Source organism: Cylas formicarius, unplaced genomic scaffold (assembly GCF_029955315.1).
Source record: "Cylas formicarius isolate icCylForm1 unplaced genomic scaffold, icCylForm1.1 PGA_scaffold_6__28_contigs__length_40554024, whole genome shotgun sequence".
Lineage (NCBI taxonomy): Eukaryota > Metazoa > Arthropoda > Insecta > Coleoptera > Brentidae > Cylas > Cylas formicarius.
Window position 1 is genome coordinate 23,496,215 of NW_026844347.1, and position 18,006 is coordinate 23,514,220.

The 18,006-nt window shown below is 34.7% G+C and overlaps 1 protein-coding gene across 2 annotated transcripts in view; it reads right to left on the reverse strand.

The window, feature by feature from the left end:
* LOC132702981 (ecdysone-inducible protein E75) overlaps positions 1–18,006 on the reverse strand; it is a 168,174-nt gene that overhangs the window by 100,224 nt on the left and 49,944 nt on the right. Inside the window, exon 1 of one of the 2 annotated variants that reach the window (XM_060671943.1) lies at positions 8,094–8,382. The exons of the other annotated variant lie outside the window; for it this stretch is intronic. Within the exon in view, the coding sequence (XP_060527926.1) occupies positions 8,094–8,241 (148 nt within the window). The 5' untranslated portion in view covers positions 8,242–8,382. Of the gene's footprint in view, positions 1–8,093; positions 8,383–18,006 lie in introns of those variants that run through there. 2 annotated transcript variants of the gene reach the window in all.

Sequence of the window (18,006 nt, forward strand, 5' to 3'; positions counted from 1 at the left end):
TGACAGATCGTCGATGTTTGAATGTGGCATTTTTACGGCAGTATTTTTTCAAAATATGTCGCAATCCAATTAAATTTTCATGCAAAAAAGAAGCTAAAGTCTGTAAAAGCAGTGTAGAATTGCAGCTTTCTTGTTCTTCAAATCGGCGCAAAATGTTAGATTTCATACTCATACCTTCATCGAAAAATGTTCAAGAAGCACCCCTCATGCATAGTAATTGACAACGGGTATTTCTTACGATTGTTCTAGTAAAAATTCAACTTGTAACTTAATTGCCTTCTTATATTTTTTAATTCTTGTACATTAAAACATACTACCCAAACATCCTCCGTAGCTATTTAAGTGTACCTAAAACTTCTGTTTAATAAATTCACATGCAAATATTTGTAAGTCTACTTTCCAGTTTGTTAAATGTCAAATCCATAGGCATCATTATCAGATCTTCATATTTGCTGTAATTTAGTGAAAGAACAAAGTATTGAAAACACAAATTATACCAGTGTGTGAGTACGGTACGGGGATACCAAATATACCAAAAATGAAAATAACAATGGCAAAGGCACAGACGCGACAATAGTAATTAGTTAGCTCGGGCTTGCCAATTATGTTCGGATTTCATAGATTGTGTTCTTGTAAAAATTAATCAATTTTCCAGAAAAAATACGGCAATGTTGCAACTCAGTCGGATGGGAGGGTGACGCATGCGCAAAACCTTCTCTACGAAAATATCATAGCCATCTGCGGCGCATCAATTTTTACCGTAGTAGGGCCACTATATTATCTTATAGCTACATACTTGAAAGGGAAAACTTTTTTGTTACAACAGCGTGAAAAAACAAATTTATATTAATTAACTAATATTTTTAGTTACAAGGATTGCCTTCGAGGGCCTACATCTTGCCTTCTTGACGGATAAGTTGTTATTCCTCGAATAGGGCTTTCGGCAATTCATTTACAGTTAAAACAGCACTTGATATTTTTCGCCCCATCGTGTTCAATTGGGGTCGCATTTGGTTTTTGGCGCTGTGGGATCTGGCATTACTATGCATCAGAATAAAATTGTCTCCAATGAATTACAAAATTCTCCAAAATTTCTTCCATGTACCTGACAGCAGTTAAAGAGTCTCTTAGAACGACGTACGACTGTAGAGTGAGGAGGGTACATTCTTGGTGGATTGGTGGATTTGGATATTTTGAGGGGGTGATAAGTAACGGTAACAGTAAGCTGGTTTGTCTAATATGTTTTTTTTTCTGTTCTGATTTTTTTTAACCTTTTTTTAATGTGCAATGTCGGGATATTCTTTTTAACTATTCCCGAGAACAGTTAAATTAAATGACCTGTGGAATACTCAACAGTTGTACACAAAATTGTATTAAGTTCAGTAGTATATGTCTTTTATAGCTCGTCTCTCTCAGTTATTAATTAAAATTAAATTAAAAACGACTTAATACAGTCGATAAAGAAACCCATTTTAAATCTCTAAAACACTTAAAGTAAGTGTGAAGGTAAAATAACAAAACTTTTGTAGATTTAAAATAAATAAATATAATAGTTATTCGAAATGTACATTGTGTAGGGCAAACAAAGGTTCCTACATTATCATCAATAGCATACAGAGTGTGAAAATTAATACGACATATTAAACATTTGGTAGAACAAGACATAATTTCTTTTCCAAAAAATTTTCACAAAGAGAAACTCGTTAATTTCAAAATGTTTCTTCTGTGTAAGGTTTAAACTTTTCGACACAAACAGCACGGAACCTTCACCACTTTTATTCAACCAGCAAATATTCTCCAGTCTATCCAACAAAATAAACCAGAGCGTGAAATTTCTGCGTACTCCGCAATACCTACCTGGGGTGTCTAATAATAAAAAGCGCGATATAGGTCAGTTAGGGGGTTTCGCATTGAAACGGTTAAGGGTTCGTACGCCCTCGGTCTGACCTATATTTTCATCGACATAAAACATTCAAAGGCAGGCGGTTAAAAAGTGACGTCAAGTGGCGGGCCGCCACTCAATATTAAATAATGCAATTATAGTCACATTGAGGTAGCTCAGTTTGGCTTTGTGGGTCGCCAAGTAACGGACCTAAAAGGTCATTGTGTCGATTATCCTAAGGGCAATAACACCCCTATCCCCTTGCAATATTAAAAATATCTTTGCTATCTAGAACACGCTCGTTAAAATACAATATGAATATATAGGATGATTTCATTTCATTTGATAGGGATACAAACAGCAGTTTGTTGCTATCCGCCCAGAAATATACCGACTCACATCACTTTTGATGCAAAAAAACAACAGAGCGCAAAAAGAAACAAGAACTTGCAAATGTTTAAATCCTTGTAATATCAAATTCTGAATCCCAACAGCGTTCAATTAGATTAATTAAATTAATTTGTATTTTTTGATGCCATTGGAAGAAGACGAATGCTATAAGAACCACCGAATTGGAGACACATTTAAATTTGAAATTGAATAATTTTCTTTGCTCTACAATATATTCTAATTTTCTTTTTTATAAAACACCAATAATTACAGGACAATAAAACAAGCAACAGAAATATATAATACAAATATATACAAGAAAACGAAAAAAAAAAAATAGCACTTAATAAATAGTAGCGATGAAATTCTATAATGTTGGTTACGAATTAATGTTAATCTAGGTAAACGATCGTTTAGTTGTTATAATAAGAGTGTACATTTGTGTTTTATTTTTATCCATCAGTTAATTAAATGTACACTTATCTGCTACATATGCGTAAATAAACTTTCACCGCCAGCTCATCATCAATGGCGGCCAACGGCTTGAAATGCATAGTCTCAGCGGAAAATTTTCACTTTCTTATTATACGCGATGATCGAACACTTTTGTTGCTGTTACGCGGCCATAGTAGTTTCGCTTTCTTTCGCGCCGTAATAGGTGTCTATACGTTTTGGCAGTTTCTTACTTTCTCTGGTTACGTCACCAAAATAGAATCACCTAGTGCGATGAACGCCATTTATAATATCTAGGTAATTTATCAACGCACTTTCTATACATATTTCATTTATACCGATATTTAATAGACAAATTTGAGGAAAAAAAATCTACCTTGTTATGTTATCCGGAAAACCAAAACCAAAACTATTTATTAAGTTCGCGTGTTTTTGGATGAAAACTACAAAATTATTTCTACAAGAAAAAAAGAAAATTTTGCAAAAAACTTACTTTAATTCTATAAATCGAGTGTCCTTAATAAAAAATGTTCCGGGCAGTTTTTAAAATAGAATTTTTTGGAAAAATACTGAATTTTCCTAAATACGACAAGACTATAGAGATAGCATTATCAAGTATAAATATATTTCCACTCTACAACCCGGTGTCTTCAAATTAGATTATTGGCACCTTTTATACTAAAAACCAAAAAAAGGAGAGTGAGATAAATGCATACCAATGTTTGCGCAATTCATGCAAGTACTTTCGAGTCCCATGTTTCCGGATCAAAACTACAATTTTGTTTCTATTTTTTTTTTCAGGTAACTATTAACGCCTAAGAAAATTAAATTTAATTATTAATTAATTAATATTAAATTTAGGTCGCTTTCAAAACAGTGGCTTTAATTATGTAAAAGTGTCTTAAAAAATGTATTATTACTGCTTTAAAGATTAAATTGCAGTGTTGCCAAATTTCTATTACTATTGACTTTTGAGACACAATTTACATTTACAACACGAGATGTTTTCAAATTAAATTGTTGACTTTCTTTTTTGACATATTTTGTGGTGAAATTATATTTGTTAGGATAAAGAGTTCCCAAGTTTTTTATGTCATGTCCCTAAACCGGAGAAATTTTCTCGCATCAGGCAACGTGGCACCGTGTAGTGTTTCACGAGTATGGTTCGTGGAGCCAATCGTTGTCTCCCCCCCCCTTCCGAGTCGACCCAACTTATCGTTATCCGTGGCCTTCGGGTGATCGCGAGGTTCAAAAACCGCCGCCTCGCGAAATGGGTTACCTGTTCGTAGATTGCGTCCCGTCACTATCCCGATTTTCTGTTCTCCTGCTACTTTGAACTAAATAATTGCGCGGTGGAGGCTGGGAAACGTCGCTGAATATTCTGGTGGTGCGAAATGTAGGTCACCATACAGGTGGGCCAACCGATGAAAATAAATAATGCTCACTGTTTACGGTGATTAACATCTCTAGATTTAGGTTCAGTATTAAAAAACAGTGCAAAGGATATTCGTCATAACATATGAACGTACTTTTAATATAAAGAGTGGGTAAAAACTATTAAAAATAAATAAGTCTTTTTAATTTTAATATCTACACTATGAGGTATTTTAAAATTGTTATTTCTGAAAAAAAATTTTAGTCCGACCCACATTTTTCGCCTAAAAAACTGAAATCCAATTCTCTGAATGGTGATATTGTCATTATTATCAAAAAAATTAAGTGGACAAATTTTGCTTACTCAAATGGAAAGCGTTTCATATTCTGAGAGAAATCAGTGGCGTTCCTTCAAAACTTGGCAAAATATGCAGGTCGGAATTTGCACGAACGCATTAATCTCATAAACTTAAGGTTATAAATTAGCTTAATGTGTAATCGACGTATATTCCACGCGACGACTTTTTATTAATTATTAAATATGATACGCTGTCATATTTGATGGACAAAATTACTTATCAGTCCCGAGAACACAATCGGGCTCAAATTTGTTGCATAATCTACCATTTTGCGTGTTCTCCTTTTAATGTTATTGTCACTTTAACAATTATTTTCTCCGGATCATTCATTCACAAAAAAATTAAGGTACAACAGTTATATTTGTTTTCTCATTCTTTACACATATTTACATTGTTAAAATATGATTTTTCGCATTTTTTTGTGCCTGCAACAACAACAATACTGTTTTGTTTAATTTTTTTTCTCTATTGGGTTAAAATTTTTTGATTAATTTAAAATATGTTTTCAATGAATTTTCCACTATTTTGAAACGCCTCTATGCCTGAATCATCATTTTAAAATTTTAGTTTTTGTAGATGGGGCAATTTATATTAAAACAAAATGAAAATGCACTTAAATGACACAAGGCAAACTGTGGGTTAGCTGTCACTTTAAAAAAGCTTAATAACTAAACATTTGATCAATTCATTGATGTGTAGGCGACAGAAAGGATACAAAAGACAACACAATTGTTTCAACCTCGCGAACGTAATTCCAAGGTTGGCACTAAAGTGTTCGTTTTCATTAAGTACCAGATTTTCTCACGCAAACACCAATCGAATGTAGGAGGAAATTACTGTCTTTATCTCTACAGGACCAAGACAAATTATTGATGACTAACACCGACATCAATTGAACTTATTTATAACTTTATATCTATTTAAATACCTACAAACATAGAGGGCTACCATTAACTAAGTATTTTAAGGTATTGAAAATTAAATTGCAGTAAATCCCACGCCACTGGTGATGAATGTTCACCTCAATGAAGAATTAAAGAATTAAATTTCAACATTCTATAGATAAGAACTTGCTCAATGTTACTTTAATACACATCTAGACGAAAGAGGAAACCTATAATGGTGTGATCATCAAGCTAAGCATTAGAGAACTTAAGAAGGTAGAAAGTAGAACTAATTTCTTATTTATTTATAAAAGTAAAATATTAGAAATATGAAATATCGACCGATCGGTACTCTCGGTAAGCTGGCACATCGCCATCGGTCTGGCCGTCGTCCCGTTTCTCCGTCGTACCCTTTTCATAGGTTCCCGAAATAAGGGTCTCACTATTTGTTTGGTCTTGCTGACAGAACGATTTATGAAACGGCGCTAATCGAATTGCCGGGTTGACAACATATAGTAAGCAAAAATACTATATATATTTTTCCTATGAAAACATATATCACAAATAAAACTAAAGTCGTATTTTGAAACGCGCTCATTAATTTTGAACACTGAACTTTCTTTGCAATGTTGTTTTAGTTTGACATTAATCATTAGAAAAAATGATTCTCCCCATTTTGCATTTTGTATTGTTTTTTTTGGCTCTTTATTGCCGTCACATCTGAGAGGAACTTTTTAGACTATCTTTAAAAGTTTGTAATCAACAAAAAAGCGCTAATAAAAAATGTTCATTTGTCATGGAAAGTCTGAAAACAATTATTTTCACCTGTAATTCTCGAAATACTACATTTCGTCTGAAAAAAAGTTGGCCACGATAATTAGAAGTGAGACAAATATTTATCTTGGGTAATATTGGTTTTACAGACTTCACTAGAAAATAACAGATGGCGAAAATAGTATATTACGCAACAAGTGACTCAAAAAGTTTACCGAACGTGTTGCATGCTATACTTTTTCTATGACCGTTAATTTTTAGGTACATTTTCGCAAAACAACACAAAACAACAATATCTTCACTGACATGACCGTCAGAATTAACAAACGTCACAATTCAAGGCGTGCGAAATATCTCCGAAAACATCCGATTGCTCCCAAACCAGTGCGGTAAAATCCCGGAAATGTCCGAAGTGGCTCGGATCCATGGAAAACGAAGCTGACGTGGTAAAGAGACGCTTCCCGCATGCTAGATCAGTAGGTATTATTATTACAGACGGGAGTAGAAAAAGTATGCTTAAATGTAGCAGTCCCCAACTGCCAATTAATGACTGTTCCTCAAAGGATTCATAATAATTCCCTTTCGTTGTGTCGGCGCCTCGTTACATCAATAGCATAACCGTGTCACCCGGCTTAGCCTCGAGCCGGGACCGCCGATTTTCGTTCGCACCGTTCAAAATGTGCGGCAACAATCGAGGTCGTCGGTCACCCGCCGCGAGGCTAGTTTGTTCACCCCGCGGCCGTCTTGATGAATGTGGAGCAAGATGAAATTAAAACTGGAGGTTGAACGTTAACTTGACCACGTTGCCACTTCGACATAAAAAACCGACCGGACAGAAGGGTAAAATTATTTATTGTTATATTGATGATGGTTGCCATCACTGAGAATCAATTTTTGCTCTTTGCTAACGATGTGACATTACTTACAATAATTTACAGAGTGGTTTCTTTGCAAAATGATTTGGGGAGTATTGCTTCTTGGTGTGCTTCCAATAACCCCCCCCCCCTGAACACAAATATATGCTTCGCAATATTATTTTCAGATATGCAATACTACTACTAACCTGTATTAGCACTACTTCCAATTACCACCTTTCTATGGTATCATTCAGGAGCCTTAAATACATAGATGTAACGTTTCACACCAAAGGGGCCTTTAGAAACCATATTGATTAAGTCCGTGAAATTTCATAGTGAGAGATTCTAGAAAATTTCCAAGCGAACACGCAATATGGCAACACACAAAAAAACATTTCAACATTTTTTTCATTTTTATGTAAATAGTTTCTATCCGACTAGGGACTGCCACAGCGGTAAATCGTAGGAGGTTCCTTTCATTTCAGTTTTTACATAAAGTATGCGGCTCATTACTGGACTGCTTTAAGTTTGCTTAGCAAACTGGATTTTCGTATACTTTCCAGTGTGTCACCTAGTAAAGTTTGTAGGCGCGTTTGGTGATAAAAATAAATAAATTTTATAATTTTTTTTCTATACATAAAAAATTGCCATATTCCTTATCAATAAAAACATATTTAAGAAAAAAAATGTCACCCTGCATCTGAAAAGTTAAAATAATTTAATAGGACGGCGCCAATTTTTTTAAGTTAAAGGAAAAAAAATGAATAATTCCGGCCGGCAACGGTGCATAGTACGCCAAGCCCGCTCTCCTTGACGGCCGAAAGTGCGAGTGAGAAACGGGCAGCGGTACCGCACGCGCGCTCAACAAAGACAGATTTAGTCACATTGAAGGCCGAGGGTGAACGAACTAGACTCCACGCGAGGCTCCCGGTGGCCCAGATACCCCGTGCCGCCGTCTGAAAAGTGAAAATGCTAACTCGCTATGCGCGTCGGACGCTACGCAATCGTTTCTTCTTCTGGGGCAAAAATTTCAGCGGGATGTCGTAAGTGTTTTTTTAAAGTACGACCTTCGAGGTTAGGTTAGCGATTTGGAGGAACGCGAAGCAATCCACACCCTTACCTGCCAAAACTCGTCCTAAAAGGTTCTCCTCGTGGTCGTGGGGAGGTGGCGAACTGAGGACCGCGTCCCCTGCGTCCGAATCGAGCTCATCGACGGTGGTCGGATGAACGGTGGCGCAAGCGGTGCCCTTAAAATCGTTCACAGTCATCGTTTAAATGGCACATCAGCAACACTAACACGCACGGCAGGGTCTATTTTCGCGTGAACGCAGCGTTAAAAACAAAAGACCAAACGTCAAACGTCAACAACGAGAACAAAACAACAAAGCGTTGCGACCGGCATGGGTGGCTTGACGTCGCAAATGTGCGAGAGCGGATCGGTCGGTGCACGGCAGCGTGCGCGAGTCTTTGCGTTGACCCACTAACTCACATAAGGCGGATTGCCCCGCGATGAGGTCGACGAACCCGACCGATGTCTTCGGTGTTCGAAGTGTCGGTTACCTGTTCGGGCAACAACGGAGAAAGGGGCTTTCGCTTTTGTTTGCGTGTAAAACGTTTTAATTTGATGGACGCCGGGTAGCCCATACAAAGTATATAATACAGGGTGTTACTTAAGAATCGGACGTAAATTTACTGGGTGTCACAGTTAAAAAATATATTATGTTTATTAACACTTGAAGATCCAATTTGCCGCATTGTTGTTGGTCATGATATGACGTTAATTTACCTCCAACTAATAGACAAATTTGTTTGATAAACTACCCGTTACAGCTATTGAAGTAGGATTAATCAAACAAAAAAAGTTCAAGTATTATTAGACATACATATGTTGCGCATACGGTGTTCACTCGTCTAGAGACTATCCAGCTAGTTTTGAAACTATCCAAATGTCTGGTTATTTTGTATAATGTAATAATGTAACTTTTGCTGTTGATTCATTTTGACCAGATTCCCAAGAGGACACGACAGTAAACATTAACAGCACACAAAATTAACTATAACATCACTGTTCTAATACATTAACCAATAAATTAATCTAGTTATTATGTTTTACTAGAAATATACAGTTTATCATCCATATTGTAGGTAGATCGTAAACTAGCCAAAAACTTGTTGGATATTGTACAAACCAACCACATTCCTAGTTGTTTTCGTCGGAATGTGATTTTCCATAAAATAACCACTTAACCGGCTGGTTTATAACACTTTAACATACACTAAAAGAAATCCCCAAATATCTTCAAAATTTCTCCAAATTTCATTCCCTTAATTTTTGTTCAATGAAAAACAAAATAAACTTGCATAATTTTTCTATTTAAATACTACACAATTTTTTTTTGTAAATCGAAAAAAATCAAAATACGAAACGAACATTTAAAAAACAAAACAAAAATGTAGTTCTTAAACACCTATTTTAGGAACTTGATGCAAAAACTGTTTTGTTAACGCTTGTTTGGGAGATAGGCTAATTTACCTTTATATAGGCTTGCATAAGGTAAGTGGGGATAATTGCGGTAGTTTGGCTATTCTTTAGTTTTTTGAAGTGATGTTCTTGATGAAGCAACTTTGATGAAAATAGAAGCTTTATTGTGTGAGATTTGTAACCACGGGGAACCACTTCTTTCTAATGTATATGCCTGCTTAATGTTCAATATAAATTCTTCAAAAAGCTATATCACGACCAGTTACCAGTTTAACTTTTACACTTGGGTACTTCAAGAGAAGTTGAATTTCGCATTTTTATTATAATTTTCGTATCTTTGCCATTTTTCCAACAAATCTGTGGAAACCAAATTCTATAAAGCGTTTTTTTTATGCGTACAGATAAAAATTCATTTTTATTCAACCAAATAAATTCTTTTTTACTTCTTTGAGTTGACTTAAAAATAAAAAAGTGACAAGTCACATGAGAGACGAGAGAAATATGTTTTGTTTCATGGCCACAAAACCAGAGAAAGTTTCGACTTGGGCGTCAATTATTTCACTCCCAAGCACTTATACTTCTCACATCCCTTATCAGATCTTCATTTTTACCTTCGACACACATATAGTTGGTCATATGCGTAGTCTGTTACTTTCCTAATTTATATTCCACATCATCCTTGCCATGTGCGATAACTGCGGGATGAGGTGCATAGTGAGAGTGGTCCTGAGAGATTGGATTACCTATACTTCTACACTTACGGCCCCACTGGAGCAAGTAAATTTTAAAGAGTGTTGGCAATAGACAATACCTCTGTTTCCATCCCTTTTATAAGAAAAAAAAGAGGTAGGCATTAAGGACAAACTAATAATCGATAAAGTCATGGAACAATAAGCACGCCACAGAAGCACATATGGGCGACACGTTCAATAAACCGTTGTCTATCTCTATTTAGTTGAGCAACCGTGCATAAATTTCGCGCATGGAAAATCGGGATGACGAAAGCCGATCGCTTGCGGAAATATTTTTATGACTTTAGAAAACGCTTAATTTGGATACTTACACATAGGCCACGTGTAATTTCGCGATTAGTAATTAGTGTGACAACAATCCTTTTTTTGTATATAACTGTGAATAAAATATCATATCCTTTAGTCTTCGTCAGCAAAGTATTTCTACTATGTTTACACTATTTATTTTAACGGACGTGAGTCAAAATCAAAAGGAAACCGCTTGGCGGTGGTTCCTGGAGTTTGAGACTAGTTTTTCATGCGTACTGACGAAAGGTTAAAAGTAGGTTACAACGGTCAAGCGTCAAGGGGCATTAGGTATTAGACGGTTAGACTAGTGTTGTGTTAATCGTTCATTTTACGAGAAGCTATCAATCAGTGACCGATTTTGAAAAGGACCGAATCATTTCAATAAATCGTTCGTTTCAATACTTTTTGATGCCAACATAAGCGGCATTAGTCACTGAATCCGAACAGTTCGAACGACCGATTCAGATTCATTTGAATTTGAATTATTGATGTGTCTATATGTTATGTTTTCTGTTCTAGTTAGTATAATATTTAGCTGTGTTCTGCTTTTTATTGAATCATGATTTTATCAAAATTGTGCCAGTAATACATTAATTTGTTTAAATGAAGTACCTGTGTGGAAATAGATATTTCATTCAATATTCAATTCAACACATAAGCAAATCTACCAATCGATGTCGCAACTCAATACTACAGAATAATTATAACAATACTTCCATTCCTTTTCCGTGGCCTGTCTCAGTCTTCCATTTAAATCTTAAACTATTCAAATCAATCGTATTCCGGCGAATTCAATTTGATTTGGTACGGTCGGTCGATCGGTCGTCCTGTATTCGGCCACTTCAGACCGGTCAGGGCGGCAGCGAGAACGAATAAGGTGATCGAATTGTTATGAACAAGCGGGATTCGGTCGTTCGATCCTATGAAGTGATTGAATGAAAGTGACCGAATCAATCGCGATTGACACAACACTGGGGTTAGACGAAAAATAAGTAAAAGACGTGGGTAACGCAGAAAGCCGTGCCGCTTACTCTTTTTCTTCAAAAAGACGACTAATTATTATTGTCCATACCAAGTGTCGACGCAGTTCAAATAAGAGAAAATATAATTTTGTTTAATAACCTTAGACTAATGATAAACAAACCTACATAACTTTGGCCGTAATTATCAAGAATAAGAGGTTCAAGACTTGTGACATACGTTTTATTGCATATGTTCGCAAGTTTTGAGCGAAAAAGTTTATTCAATTGAAAACCGCTATTCTTATAAACCTAAATAGTTTACTAACAATAAAAATAATATTAAAGCATTTATTTCCAACTTCCAAGCTTATTTATGCGCCGAAAGGTAGAAGACCGAACTGTCCTCAATAAAGCTTTGCAAAAAGAGGTTATTTATAAATAATTCTTGGGCAAAGAGTACCAAATTGTAAATAGTTCAGTTTAAATATTTTTAATCGATTAGGTGTTAAGCAAAGTACATGAGAAAGCAGTTAAATATAAAAAAGTAAAACAAGTTGAACAGTTGAAAACAAGTTATATCTAAGGTTTGTTAAGTAAATTAGTAATTTTTGTTATAGATATGTTCCTGCACTGTTATTGTTTTGTTAATATTACTTATGCTTCTGGTAGATACCTAGCCTAAAATTAATTAATTACTTTTTGACTAATGCCTTATTGGAAGATTTAACTTTGTTACAATTTATATAAAACTTAATTAGCTCGTAAGTATTTATCAAACAAATCTTAAGTGGAGTAGACATAAATATAGTTTAATATCCTAAACACAAACACTTTTAATAGCATCACTTCTAATCGAACATGAAAAGACTTTTTACTCTCACGGTCAAATAAACATTTGAACGCAAAGAGCTTTTTCTTTCTCAGGTTTCCAGATGGAAAAGTCAGTCTAACTCAAGTCTCAGCTTCGAATAGGTTAAGCGAAACCTGCTCTATACTTGTAATAATTTTAGGACTTAAAATAAAATAGTTAAAAACTTTCGGTGTTATAAATTGTTTTCGCTGCTCATACATCCATTCTGACATTTTCGTGCAGGGAAGCACGTAGAAAATACACAACGCACACACAACACTTCAATGGTTTGTTTTTTTCTGGATTATTTCTTTTTATTTGCCTCATTAAAGTAAAAAAAAAGATAAGGGGCTTATGTTTTTCATATTTAAAAAAAATCAAACAAATCAATTTTAATGTATTGTCAAAATATTTTACAGTTGTGGTTACGGTATTTATATTTACATTAGTTTGCAAACAAAGGTCGTAAAAAATAAAATGAAAAAATGCAGTTATGATTACTTTTAATGTCTCAACACTATAGGAAAAAATCTAAAAATCTTGAGGCCAGGGTTTAAACTGTTTTTAAGACAGTTGCAAAGCTTTTAAGTGTGGAATCGCAATTTGGTATCTAATCCTAACATAACTTACAGGTTCTGTCCTGTTTCATATCAATCTTTTGAAATCTATTTTTGAGATATTGGTGTGTACAAATTTCACGGCGAATATTAAGCGCCTTTGGTTTTTATGTAAATTTGTGTCAAATGTGTTAAACATTACAGGCTACATTTTTATGGCGAAAACAAAAACGCTATGGTGTAATGGGTGAGTCAGATTAAAAGAAGCTAAAAGTTCTATTTCTGCGGTCAAAAACCATCCGCTCTTTTTAATTACCCAGTATAATTATGTACTATTCTTATGTGTATATACCGAATATTTTGGTGCGGGTACATAACTGAGAGAAACGCCAGTAACACAATGAAGCCCTAACCTTTATTTAAACTTCGATTTGCCCTGAAAACACACTAACCGGGTTAAAATATTTAAAAGATGCGGTTGCATCGGTGAGACTTCATTGTCCCACTTCCGTTGGTCCGTTCGATATTTTATTTATATTCTATGAAAAATTCTATCGTGAGGAACGACTTAGAGTTGGAAATTTTCAGGGGACCTAGAAATATGCCAACTAAGAAAAAACACGATCATCGCAGTTAGCTAAAAATTAAAAAAATAAATTGCGAAACGCGTTGCCCTCTCTCGAAATTACTTAACGATCGAAAAACATCGAGAAAAAGTCCAACAAATTGTAGAAATTGGGGACAGCGAACGAGGTAAATGACTGGAAGATTTCGCGGTTAGAGTGAAAGTATGCGTAATAAAAAACAAAAGTGAAACATAATAGATAAACAATTGAAGAAATTTGCCCCCGTTTTGTGCCGGGAGATTTCAACATCAGTTGGGTTATTATTATATTTAATTTAGGCGCTAATTTTCTGATTTCTGGAAATTTTTTATTAACCTTCTCATTTAACTTATGTACTTAGTTTTATTTCCGTGTGTTCGAATGAGATTGTTTTTTAAATATATATGTTTTATACATTTTTTGCGACACATTTAAAAAAGTATTGAATTTAATGACATTACATTTAAAGACGACCATTCAACGTATATTTGAACTAAACAAACACTCAACTGCGCTCCCGGAAAAGTTTCGGATTAAATTCCATTTCACCTCCCACTCCTTCGGCGATAGAATGGATTTTGCAAAATGGAAGAGGATCCCACCCAATGTATTGCTTTATTACACAAACTGAACAACCAAAAATAATCGATATAATTTTCCCAAGTATTTATTGAACAATCTTAAATACTCTTCAACTTAGGAAAAATGATAACACTTTACTGCCCAACAGGCAGATGCTGTCCAATTAGACCGCACAATGGTTTTGCAAGAATTTAGGAATATTACATTACAAAAAGCAAACAATAAAAAAAAGAAAAATAATAATAAAAACTATATCATATAAACATGAATGCACGTTAGGAGAAAACAACGTATAACACAGAGCAGGAATTCAGCAAAACTCAACAAATTTTTGGACGCTTGAAATATTGGGCTCTAGTTCCTGCATTGGTAGAAGAAGTTAGTTAACTGGTGGAAACGCACATTATTTCGTTCGATGAAATAAGGTACATGAAAAAGTTGCTGGAGAAGCTCTGAACAGTCTATGAGGCTACTACATAATTCAAATAAAAATAACACAGAGGCGCCCTTTCTATCAGAATCCACGACCCTGTGGTGAAAAAAAAACATTATTTAATAGAACTTAAATCGGATCAGATTTTAAGAATTTTCGCTGGATGCTTTCCAGCTTATGAATGAGTACCGGGGCCAAATTATAGAGATAAAGTCTGTTCATAGATATAAGAAAGTGACTAACTGATACGAATTAAGGAAAGACCCGGGCAAGCTGTAAAAATGAAATATGGCCGAACAGGTCCGTACTTTGAGTAGAATTTAATTATTTGGGGTTTTGTTAGGAAAGATACTAAAAACATTTATTTATTTATGTATGTATTTATGTCTAAATCTAAAATAAAATTACAAATTCTTTTTATTGCCTACTTAAATTACTTAAAATTATTCACATAATATATCAGTATCACTATCGATATCATAGCATGTTCTAATTATTATTTGTTCTATATTATTTACAATATGGATATACGATTGATCTACTTTTTCTATATGTTTACCAGAATTTGCCCAACTTTGTGGGGGGATGTTAAAAACTTCGGTTTCTATAAGTTTGAGGACATTGGAGTTAACACGGGGAAAAATATTGTTATGGCGAATGGCAGATTTCAGTTGGTGCCAAACATGTTCAATGGGATTAAATATACAGTGGAAGGTGGAAGCCTTAAAACTGTATGCCCTAGATTTTTTGCATAATTATCACAGACGTATTCCTTTTGTAGGTTCAAGCTTTGTAGAACCTCAATTAATAAATGTCGTTATTATACATGTAGTTTTGGATTGTTGCTTTTGTGTCACACGAGGAAGGGGTTTTAGTCAACTGTCTACTGTGATTACTTGTATTGTCCATTACAATGACGCTATTAGGAGGAATGTTTGGAACTAGTTTGTTTTTAAACCAACTTTCAAATAAATCAGCAGTGGTGTCTTCATGGTAATCCAGAGAAGAATCTTTAATATTTTTCGCAGATAGAGAAAGTCCATTTGGAATTCAACCATCTTTAGAGCCAGCATGCAAAATACTTATTCTTTTACCTCTTTTTGACGGCACGTTTGTTTTACACTTATCAGTTGAGTCAAACCAACCCTTTTCCGGGGTATCATAAATGTCGAACCAGGTTTCATCCATGTAAATAATTGGCCTTTGTTGTTCCCTGTAAATCCCAATTTTTTCTAAATATTCCAGTCACCATTTCCAAATTCTAAAAGATTCCATTAAAACTTGCCTCTTGCCAATTTTTTTAAATCCAAAACCGATGTGTTGAATACACTTCCATAAGGTAGTTCTGCCACATTTAACACCGGTTTCATTTTTTTCAAGCCACCTAATTAAGATATCTAATGTAGGCACGCTTTGTTCCTCGTATAATTGGTAAATTTTACGCCGCATTATATCTTGATCACTTTCATCTACACTCGAGAAAATGTCAGCATCGCTTCTTTTTTTCCTCGCTGAAATGGGATTATTCACAATTTTCCATACAGTTGATGTTGGAATTTTCGTCAATGTGGCCGTTTTTTATAATGATGCTTGCTTGCTGGCACCACGTTCAAAGAGAGTCAAATAAACATTGTTTATAACTTCCTTAGTCTCAATAGAATAGTGTTTTCTACATTTGGGCGGGAGCATCTCCTGCCATACACTAGACTCGCAATATTTTGCATAATTCGCACACGATTCAACACACGCTGTATTACACACGAAATAAGAATGATTACTAATATGCTTAAACTAAGTAGTATACCAAACCAAAGAATATTAAACACAGGTAGGTATAAAATTATTTTCTATTACGGACCACAATTTTACCTGAATTTAAATTCCGAAACTTTAGGTATTAATATCATTAATCTTGTCGCATTGTATGTTAATGACCACCCTTGGATAATCCCATTCAAAAGCAATTGGTCACTTTCTTATATCTATTAACAGATCATACAATTAAGATTAGATTTAACTAGGCGATCACATAACCTCTTCAGACGGTACATGCTGCCGAACTTTTGAATAGTGGGGATGATATATTCTCAATATACGTGTTTCAATTTAAATCTTTATCCACGTAAACCCCAAGGTCTTTAACCACCTCGCTGGCTGATAGAAAATTAATATACAATAGGATTAGATAATTAGATCCCATTTTCTAAAATTGTGTGTGTGTGTGCCTGTGTGCCCTTAAAATCTAAAAAAATAAATCTGATAGGATGAAATTTTAACTGATCGTAATTAAATGAACGAGAATGTTGGCAATCTGCTTATTAATAAGAATGACCAAACAGGAATTTTTCATGTGTTGCAAATAAACATATCAGTCCCGATACTTATTAATAAAATTATGCGGATATAATTACCGATTATATTGTAATTTTTGAATTTTGCTCATCCTGCATTTTAATAAGCAGAGGATTCCGAAAAAAAAAACAATTAAAGTGAAACGAGAAATACCGTTGTTTTGACCGAATCCGTTATCAATTGGAGCGCGAAAAAAATTTAAATAAGCTTTCGTTGTTGAAAAAAAATGTTTCCATTGACACCGTCCCGTGCCAATCAAAACGATGCCAGGCGTTTATATTAACCCGTTATGTCGTAGCGTACCATGTTAGAGTAGAAAGTATATTTCGTAATTATCGCATTATTCGATCGCAAAGTATAATTTTTTGTTACGTCCAATCTACATCGGACATAAATCACGATAGTTAGAAAAGCGAGAGTGGGACAAAGAAATATGGGTTAGTTACAGAATAACATAGAGAATAATAATGTTGTCGCGCGATTTTTGCATCTATTTGACTTCCCTTGATAATAAAGTTGCGAATGTGGAACAGACGGAGGTCGGGTGAACAACCGGATTTCAGGGCTGAACGACAGGACCGAGCTCAGGAAGTATTGCTTAGGAACTATATAAAAAATAATCTTATTCACATAAGAGTAAACGGAAATTCGTTTAATTTTTTAACGACGGGTAAACCGCAGAAGGAATAGCGTACCGTAGTAACTTTTATAATTATAAGTCCTTAGAATTCCTCTGAAATTCATTCATACTGTACACCATAAATCCCCAACAACAACAACAATGATCAAACGTTAGATAGGTTTTACAATCTTAGAGCCTTGTTCCAACACACAATCGCAATCAGTTTTTGAACTAATTTAGGATTGCGCAAATTGTCATTTTTTTCAAAATTATTCAAAAAGGAAAAAAGGTCATTGAGAGCTAACCTTTTCGACATTTTACAAAGAAAACTTCCAGGCTTGCAAAGTGTCAAGATCCCAAATACAAAAACTATAAGAACTTAAAAGAGGTTAACATAACCACGCTTAACTAGAGGCAACACTCAACCACAGGCAACCGTAACTTGTACTGTTCAGTTGGTTTTAGCGAATTTAAAATTCCCAAATAATAGCAAAATTCTTATCACACTTCCAGGACGGTCCAAAAACAATTCTAAAATACAGTTTGAA